Consider the following 10,288-nt stretch of genomic DNA (forward strand, 5'->3'; position numbering starts at 1 on the left):
GGACTCCTAGTTGCACTTTCCTCTGAAACAGCAACCCCAAAGTTCAATTTTCATAACTTTTTACATTTGTGACCCCCTCATTTACTTAACCTCCTGGGCGGTTCATTTTTGCCCGGATTTATTTATCTAAAAGCGGTACGTTGTTTTTCATAAGAATTTATTTTAGAGTATAATATAATAGTATGAGTATAAGTAAGTTTGAAACACAAAATCATGTCAAAATAATAAATTTAATACATTTTAAAAAATATTAAACTTTAAAAATGATTTTGTGTTTCAAACTTTTGTATACTCATACTATTATATTTTACTGTAAAATACATTTTCATGTAAGACAATGTACCGCTTTTAGATATAGAAATCCAGTGTATTGCATTCAATACAGTTTTTCTGTATTGAATACAATACAAAATAATTTGAAATTCTCGCCGCACTCCTAGTGGCAGCTGTACCCGCCGATGTCACCGGGATCTCCCGGGGAACGTCAGTGCACTCGCTGGGTGACGGATTGAGAAAGAGGGCACGGCCAGAGGATGGCAGGAGCCTGGAGGACGCCGATGAGACCAGGTAAGTGTTTGTTTTTTTTACTTTTTTAACAAGCTTTCAGCTTGTTTTTTTTACCCTGGGTCACACTCAGGGTTACCCCTTGGGAGGTTAATATACTGGTCAGAGGTATCCCTAAACCTATGACAGCACTACTTATTCATGTCCTGGCGGCAGCCAGATGGCTCACTTCCCCCCACTATTTCAGACCTTTATGCACCTGTAAAAGATGTACAGATGATGGAACAATTGTCAGCAAAGCTCTATAATCGTTTGGACAAATATGAAGCGATATGAGCCCCGTGGGACTGACACCTCCTGGCAGGGACACAGGCTTAGGCCTAGGGCTCTACCACAAATGCCTACAGGGGTGTAATTGTACTGCTGGGTTAATTATCTGGAAAGGAATCGATAATGATGTTCTCGGCCTCCCTCCTCACCTCCAACTCTGTCCCACCCACCTCTTTTTCTATTGCCTTCTTTCTCTATCCCACTCTCCAAACCTGCCCATATATCTCACCGTAATATCAGATGATACCTCTGAAATGTTATGGAGGGATGTATCTGTAACATTTGGCGCAACAGGTGCATCAGTTAGTCAGAAAACCAAGATGTACTTACAATGCATGTTTTTTGTGCCTTGATATCAATGTATGTAATTAGTCATTGTATTCTTTTCTATTTTATTTCTATTTTCTTCAGGTTTCATATCATGAACTAAACTTTGTGTGGTTTTGTTTTTTGTTTTTTTTTAATCAGGAGGTTATTACCCAGGATTATACACGCCACCATCCACAGCAGCTACACCAACAAGTCTCAGCACCACTATATTATGCCGGCTGCCCTGTGCTAGATCTAAGGCAAAATCCGACTGACACGGTCCTTCAACAAGAAGCAGTTCAGACTGCAAGGGCATCTCCAGGATGCAGTGGAGATAAAAGGTGAGTGGAGGAGATCTACAGGATAAAAGCAGAACTAGGAGGAAAGTTTGCATTTATAATTGTCCCTCACCTAAAGATGGTTATAACTATCTATCATTCTGCCTGTAATAGTGTCACCTTTCTTGATGATACTTACATGAGCTGCTGTGTTTTCCAGCCATATTGCTGCCTATGAGCATTGTAGTATTATCCTGGTAAGTGTAGTTTTTATGTTTTTAACTTTTAGGTAGGAAGTGGAAAATCTGAGCTATGGCCCCCTGTTATGATCCAGATGTGATTTTACTGCTGTTTTGTAATTGAATTGCTCCAAAGCTAATTCTGCTTAAAGCTGCTTTGCCTATTACAGTCTCATAGACCCTTTTGTAAACCAGTCATAACACTATTAAAACAGGCGAACAGGGGTATTCAAGCAAGGAATCAATGTACTAACAGTATTCCACTTTCTATTTGGAAGTGGAAAAAACATAAAACGCCTGTACAGTAGATGAACCTGAGCTTCATTGATCCTTAGATCGCCAGATCAAAACAAAGTTTCTACGCTGAGTGGATCAGAAGATGGTATCGACCCTACTTCTCCACCAGAGGGCGTGGGACAGCCAGAATATACTAGAAGTTCCACATATCCCACTTTATATAGAGAGGGAGAGCAAACAGAACCAAGGTAACATAGTCCTAAAGCATGCCAGCCTATTTTCATCAAAATCCAGTCATACTTACCCCTCCAATTGCTTTTCCAGGTTCCTTTAGGTAAAAATATTATTTGCCAATTACACACTGTACAGCAGCAACTACTAATATGGGAGATAGTTACTTATTAATAATTGTAAAATGAATGGGTCTAATGTTGTCCATTATCACATGCATTTAAAAAGATAACTTGCTTCTAGTGGAGAACCACTGATTAATACAGTACAGTATAAAAAAGTGCAAGCTTACTTGAGAAAAAAACTTTGGTAAAAAAAAGTTCTGATATATGTTAGATGTTATGGTGTCCCAGCCACCACTGACTGTGTCTCATCCAGAGGAAGAGTAAACTGAATGGCTAAAAAAACATTGTCCCATCATGAGATGTCTGCAGCCTTCCTCCTGTGCCTTTTTACATAGACCTTATCTGCTTAGTTGATATTGTTTAGGGAAGCGCTGGCTGGTACAGTTGCTGGACTACAGTTGGATTGTAACTGTACATCTAATATTGTCAAAAATTAATTACTTTTAAAGATTCAGTCCTGCTAAAAAGCATGCATTGTTAAATGACAATTTTGGCAGTAAAAAAAATAATTTACTTGAGAAAGGGTTTACTCTTTTGGCCCTGAAAAGTCCACATTGGAGGCCAGTGTTTTGATTATGTCTCCTCAAAAGGGACAGGCCCTTTCAATTTTTGTTAATGGAAAAATGTATGCAAAGGGCCTCATGACCCTTTGTTTTGTGCAAGTATTCCTTTTAGCCATAAATATATATATATATATATATATATGTGTGTGTGTGTGTGTGTGTTTGTATGTATTTATATTTGTCAGTAGTTACTTTCCTCCAGAGGCCTTTCCCTCTGCATTTATGGAATTTCAATCCTATACCTAAGACTCTTATCATTGTCTAAGACTACGTCATAATGTCTGATGAATAGTCCTCACAAAAGGATAGAATTTTTCTAAGATGCACCCACCCAATATTTAAAAAAAAGCTTTGGGATGCACTATCAAGTAATTTGTAACCACTAGATACTCCCTTGCGTTTTAAAAGTTTCATAATCTCAGTTGTCTTTCTCCACAGAATGGGTTCGAAATCCCCAGGGAACAGCGCACAACCCCCAGCGTTCTTCAGTAAGCTGACTGAGAGCACCTCTGCTATGGTTAAATCCAAGAAACAAGAAATCATTAAAAAGCTTAGTACAGCCAACAGGAATGAGCCAGAGTATAGTAAGAGTTTCCACCTTTGTTTTTTTCACATGGAAGAAGTTTAGCTTTTGGGGGGTGTGGGATGGAAGGTTGAAAACAGTTTTAGGCAAGGGTCAAAAAGGCTTGTTCCTTTAAAAGCCTGCAGTCTTTTGAGATATTGCCTTCTATATTGTCAAGGCACACAGCATGTCACAGATTCCTGTGGGGCTGTTTTCTGGCAGGAACAAGAAATTGTCCAAATGCAGGTAAAATGATCAAACAATAAGAAAACAAGCTTTAAACTACATTCACAGATAAAATAATTTGCCATAGTTTAGAAATGGAAAAAAGTTTCTTGGATGAATGGGAGACAATATTTTTTCTTTGCTCTAGACATTTCCAGTGTTTAATTTCAGTGAACCCTGTTTTTTTTCCATGTCATTTGATGTTTTATAAATTTAAAGATAGAGAGTGCTTTGTATTTTACTGTGGCTTAGATTTGTGTTTTTCCATTTAACTTTCAGACATTGGACAACCGGGAACAGAAATATTTAACATGCCAGCAAACACAGGATCAGGTAGCATATTTATTTATTTTTCATATGCTGTGTTAATAGCCATTATTCTTTCAGAATTGTTTGATCTGACTGGCACACTTACGCTAGGGTAAGGTCAACACTTTCAGCCAGTGCTAGCTAGAGTTAATGCACATAGCTAACCACTCGGTAATGCACCACATGCCTTCAGTGTTGGCAGACACTTGGGGTAGGTGGGCAGACATTTGAAGTCGGTGGGCTGGGAAAATTAAACAGACACCATCTTGTCTGTAGGAAGCATGGAATAAATTTACCACCTTCCCTTAACCTCCCTAGCGGTTCATTTCTTTCCGGTTTTATATGTCTAAAAGCGGTACATTGTTTTTCATGAAAAACAGTATAAAACAGTATAATAAAGTTTGAAACACAAAATCATTTAAAAACAATAAATTGAATAAATTAAAAAATCTATATATTAAAAAAATAAATAAATAAATAAAAATACATAATATACTCATACTATTATATATACTGTAAAATAAATGTTCTTGAAAACAATGGACTGCTTTTACACATAAAAATCCAATGTATTGCATTCAATTCAACTTTATATTGAATGTAGTACAAATGGATTTTGAATTTCCAGCCCCGCCTAGCCGGGACGTACACACGCACCGACATCACCGTGAACTCCCCCGGTGACTCATCGGATGCAGAAGAAGAAAGAAGACGGAGGTCGCGGCGCTGGATGGCGCAGTATCTTGGTGGATCAGGTAAGCGCTCTATTTTCTAACCTTCCCTAGGTGTTCCAACCCCGAGTGTGACTCAAGGTTACCACTTGTAGCAACTTTTTTCTACCCCGAATCACACTCGGGGTTACCGCTAGGGAGGTTAAAAGACACACAATTTATTGGCAGTGGGCTTAAGGTGGAGAATTAAAAATATTAAAAATTCTGATTTTATTTTAATGAATTTAAGAAAAAACTTCAAACATTTTATAAGACTGGTAAAATCTAACAGACATCCGAACCACCACTTTAACTTTAGTGTACACCTTCCATTAAAATAGTTTTGGGTGTTACTCTTTGCCACACATCTCTTACCACTGGTACGTTGATTTTGTATCACTTCATGTCGGGCAACAGTATTAGTTTTTTTTCTAATACGTTGACAATTTTATTGCATTGTCTTTAGGGTCCTGATTTCCAAGTCATGTGACATAAATATTTTGAATAATGGTTTCCCTTTGTTTTCTTTTTTGTTTTTCCTCTAGGACCAATCAGTTGCAGGACGCAGTCTGTGCAGGAGAGCTCCGGCAGCAACATAGGGTTGGAGGCCATAATTAGGAAGGCCCTAATGGGTAAATATGATGAGCAGTGGGAAGACCGCTCAGCACTCAATACCAATGCTTTTAACCCTTTGAATGGCAACACAAGCCTGCCCTCTGCTATATCCATAACAGCTGCTGATGGACGGAATGACGACATACGTTCTTTGCCAGGTCTGCTGCTTCTTTTCTTTTCTTACTTTTGGTCTTTTCTTATGTTTATTAACTGTCTTGTATTTCTGCCTCCTTGAGAATCCTATTTAACTCTTGTGTTAATATTTTATTTCACACTTACCTGTCTCTTATAACAGTATAAAGCACTGCTTGCCTGCTCTTTTCTGTTACTTTTTGTATTCCTGTCTTTGCTATCTATTATGGTGCAAGAGCAAGCAATGGAATAGGTTTACATTTAAATGTCTGAGCGCTAATTATATTTATTAAGTACTTGGGATTTTTTAACTTGGGAGTTTCTTATCGGGAATCAAACAACTGTTACAACAATTAAGTATCCATACGGGTCATTTTACTGAAGTTAAAGGTGTACTGTGTTTTTGTTACTGTGTATGTGTTACTGTAATAATTGAAAATCGGGTTTTAAATCATATACAGTTTTTTGCATGCAACGGTTTTCTAATGCAAGACATTTTTGTGTCTAAAAATTGCTCCCAAGGGTAATGCATGGGTTTTTGCCACCTAAAATATTCATTGTCTTTGGCTGCCATTAAAGCAGAAATCAAGGCACCAGAATAAGGTATGTGCAATAAGGAGCATTGAGTACCTTGAGACACGCCGGCATTAGCAATGTTAGAATTACTGGCATAGTAATAGTATCCAAAATTTAGCAAAGATTTAGAGGCTAATATAGCAAACAGCATAAACTGCAGAATAATAACATAGATTAGTGGTGTCATACTTTATAGAGGTCAAGAATAACTGCTCTATCCACGAGTCATGTCAAAAGAGTTTTCTTTTTAACCCCTGAAAATGCCACAGACATGGCTGTGCAAGGGTCTCTGGAAAGTGTTGTTCAGCTCAGAGCAGAACCAGGAATAATAACTCCTACTTCCGCTTTATTGAGGGTCGTTTTAATCAACAGAAACCCTCACTTTTATAGTGTTGGCAGTGACCATGTAAGAAATATACCCCCACTGTTTCTCTTACTAGTTAAACTCAGCAGTAAATATTAATGTTCACTGGTTTACATGATATAAAAATAAACTCCTATTTAGCAATAAACAGTTAAAACTCTTCGATTAGCTTTTGACTGAACAAAATAGGTGATGAAAGTCTGCACTTTACCTGTTCATTTACACAAACAGTCATGGTGTATTACATGATCTGTTGGCTAACGTGCTCTTCTGGATAGGTTAATCTTTTATGTTAGTGTGACTACTCTGTAATGACCATGGCAACTTTTAAAGTCCTAATACAGCATGGAAGCTTCTTCTGCCAATTTTCAAGGTTCAGTACTAAAACCTAGGTCGATCTAATTGTTTCCCCTGCAAAGTCCTACTCAAAATATGCAACTCTGGGTATAACTAGTAATCTGTAGATATGCTAATATGCCTAATATAAGGGGTTAAATTTACATATTATAAATGAAATAGTATTTAGACGGCATATATGCAGTTCCTCAAAACCTGAAAAACTTAACAGGAAGTGATGACTTGCAGACTTGTTTATGATCCTCTATTTCCATGCCTTTAAAGGACTCTTACAATACTTTAGGGCTGTTTGTTTGATTTCAGGTAGTGGAGGAAAACCCAAAATACCAAGGCCAAACAGCAGGAAAACAAAATCGCCTGCTCCAGGACAGTCATCTGGAGAACGTCCTCCTTCTGCGTCTTCAGTACACTCAGAAGGTGATTGTAATAGAAAAACCCCTTTAACTAACCGAGTGTGGGAGGAAAGGCCATCATCAACAGGTGAGTACTATAATTTCCATCCTTCAGTCTTTCTAATTTTAGTTAGTGCTTTGCTTTGAATACTGGGTATACTCAAGCAGTCCTCCTACGTTGTTCATCGATCAGTCCTGATGGATCAATGAACAACAATCGGGAATGACCACGGTTCACTCTTATGGTTGAAAACAAACGGCTGCCACTCACTGCACGCCCGCCCCCCCCCTCCTCTATTGAACAGAACACCTCTGTGTGTGGAGTGCTTGTTCATTCATCTGTCACTGGATACGATCACATAACATCATTTCCAGCGGCAATCCTCGGATATCCATCAGATGTCTGTAGTGGGTAGTGTGTTAGTACCTCGATGGGTCAAATACACAAACTGATGTTTGGCAAAGTCATGTGTTTATTTTATCCGATTGATGCTGTGTCCTCAATTCTGTACCGCACTTCATATTCTGATACTGACTTCACTCGCTTTTGCAGGGTCAACACCATTTCCATTCAATCCATTAACAATCCGGCTCCCTAACAGCCTTGTGGCTCCACCATCTTCAACCACCATTCCACAGAGCAACTCATTAAACCCGCAGAGAACGAGGGATGAGGAACCGAAACCACTGCTTTGCTCCCAGTATGAAACTCTCTCAGACAGCGAGTGAAAGTGTCTTTGTGGTAAGCATACCAATATGGAAAGTCTTGAAAATGAAACAATCCCCACAGCCAATCTGAATGCTCGGAAGCAGCCAGTGAGAGCTTGCGACTGGAAAAAACAGAAACGTCTATAGTATGAAAAGCCTTAAAAAGACTCCAAAATCTTCAGTTGAGGGTCCGTGGATTTTGTTCAGTGGCATGCCACTGCTCATGAAGAAGTAGAGAGTCCCAGACCTTGCAGAAGATTGGATTATTCAGCTCTATACTCAGGGGATATTTCCACCTGGTGCTTTGCTACATTGCATTGGTTTGTTATCAAAGCTAACTTGTAAGCGTGATGACGTATGTCTGTGTACATTGTATATGTATGTACGTGTGTTCATATGCACTTATGATATATACACATTCCAGTTTATTGCACACCGACCTAGCAGTGCAGAGCAGCTGCATGCATGGCCATAGCAGAACTGTTACTAGATTGGATCGGATCCTACCAAAGGCTCCCTTGCCATGTGTTTCTCCCTGATGCATCAGCCTAACTGCTGATAGCACTTGACATGCCATCCTTCCCTCATTTCCCAACCTATGGAATGTTCTGCTGAAGGATTGTTGACGAAATAAAGAAACAGACTTTTGTGCAATCACTGCATGTTTTTATCCATTGTTGCAGATTTGCAAATGCAACTTCACTGTACATACTGTGGCACCAACCTGCACATAACTATACATGTGGGTTGTTTGGTGTCGCTTGATCCTAATGATGCTGACCTATTTCTTCATGGCTCTTTTTTCTTCATGCTGCCTTGGGCAAACAATAGGTAAAATGTTAAAGATCATTACAGTTTAAACCTTGTTTGCCTTTCAGTAAGTAAGATCTTTTGTGATTGTATTGCTTGGTGTCAGGCCTGCAAATTTAGCTTAGGGGAATGGCCTCTTCCAATGCAGTTGCTCAGCCTGGGAGAGAATCCAGCGAGGTAAAACAGGGTATGCTGTTTTAGCATGCAAAAAAATTAGTATGGTGATTCCCTTGGGCTGCAAAAAGGAGAAGGAAAACAATGGTCCAAGTACTTTCACTCATCTAAAGAGATGAGGCTCATGTGACAACATCTAGTGGGCTATATTATAAAACTGTAGGTACTGAAAAATGGAGGCATGGGTCTTTGTCAGCCAGTCAGATTCTTGCTATTCTTTTGTACTGCAGGTTTAAAATTAAATGTAGACATCTCACTGGCTGTCTTAAGAAATACATCCATTTTCCCTTCTTCCAGTTTTATTTAATAATCCGAGCAGTCTACGCATAACGCTTTATTGTTTCGAAAAGTTTGCACAGCGAAGTATGTCAATAATTGTGCTTTGCACCATACAGTAATGAGCACAGATCTTACAACGGCGTGTGGCTCTGTCATTTAGAATGACTGCAGCCATTCACCCCATTTTATTTGGGCTTGTATGTATGTATATATACTGCTTTGTTGACCTTGGGTTATAATTACACACCCACACTTACAACATGGCTTTTAGGTTTAACATTAAACTGTTTTAGCACTTGCTGCAGTCTTTGTATTTATGCAGTAGGAAGCTGGTACATCACTTGAAACTCTCCAGACCTTAGTTTTGGGTGTTTTATTTTCTGTAAAGCAAACATGTCATGTATAATACATTGTTGTTTCTTTTTTTATACAGGGAATGATATAGTAAATATATATTGTGGAAAAAAAGAAAAATAAATTAAAACATTACCCCTTATATGTGTTGTGGGGCTGACATTTACTTATTGCGTGGTCTTAATATATGAACTGTGCATTCTTTTCAAGGTTGAAGAAAACGGTCCATCTTTTTTGGTTCTTTTGCACATCTAAAAAAGGTTCTTTTTGATTTTAGGGACTTTTAAGGTACCACCATGCATTAAAAATATTATTAATATTACAAAAACAATGCAAAATGTATTACTTGAGACACTCTTAAAAATGCAAAAAAAGATTTAGTAATTTCTATTGTGCAACTGGACGTCAAAATGCTTATGAATAAATAAATATATGGTAGCATGTAAACATATTTATATGCTTGACAAACTAGGCAGGTGACCTTTTTGTACTTCATCTGGGTACATTTACTAAGCTAAAACATGTTACAAATATATTTTAATTTAACAAATTAGTGATGCTTTAGTTATTTTTTTTGTTACAAAAGGCTTCCAGAATTATGCAAATGGTGGCGATTCACTTTAAAAGACTTACTACTGCTCTAATGAATAAAAAGTGGTCTTCAATGGCCTTATTTTTCTGCTGTAGAAACACAAGCAAGTAAACTTAATTCATTCAAAAATACTGTAAATCCATACTTTAATGGAGAAGCAACTCAATAATGCTAGGCATTACCAGCAAAGGCAGTCCTTGTTTACCCAATATAGTGGTAGATCATAAACTTAAAAATAGCATGCCATGCCAAGCTGCAATATCTAAAGCTAGCCAAGTACTTTCCTGTATTAAAAGAGGAATAGACTGCAGAG

The 10,288-nt window shown here is 38.1% G+C and overlaps 1 protein-coding gene across 12 annotated transcripts in view; it reads left to right on the forward strand.

Moving 5' to 3' along the window:
• Positions 1–9,525, forward strand: part of NCOR2 (nuclear receptor corepressor 2) — a 224,705-nt gene extending 215,180 nt beyond the window's left edge. For 8 of the 12 annotated variants that reach the window (XM_072415774.1, XM_072415771.1, XM_072415768.1 and 5 more), the window contains 7 exons: positions 1,303–1,484; positions 1,996–2,145; positions 3,255–3,400; positions 3,883–3,936; positions 5,168–5,395; positions 6,970–7,146; positions 7,612–9,525. In XM_072415774.1, the coding sequence (XP_072271875.1) occupies positions 1,303–1,484; positions 1,996–2,145; positions 3,255–3,400; positions 3,883–3,936; positions 5,168–5,395; positions 6,970–7,146; positions 7,612–7,787 (1,113 nt within the window). In that variant the 3' untranslated portion in view covers positions 7,788–9,525. The remainder of the gene's footprint in view (positions 1–1,302; positions 1,485–1,995; positions 2,146–3,254; positions 3,401–3,882; positions 3,937–5,167; positions 5,396–6,969; positions 7,147–7,611) is intronic. The other 4 variants (XM_072415775.1, XM_072415777.1, XM_072415778.1 and 1 more) reach the window with 4 other exon arrangements.
• Positions 9,526–10,288: the final 763 nt, after the last annotated feature.

Source organism: Pyxicephalus adspersus, chromosome 6, assembly GCF_032062135.1.
Source record: "Pyxicephalus adspersus chromosome 6, UCB_Pads_2.0, whole genome shotgun sequence".
Classification (NCBI taxonomy): Eukaryota; Metazoa; Chordata; class Amphibia; order Anura; family Pyxicephalidae; genus Pyxicephalus; species Pyxicephalus adspersus.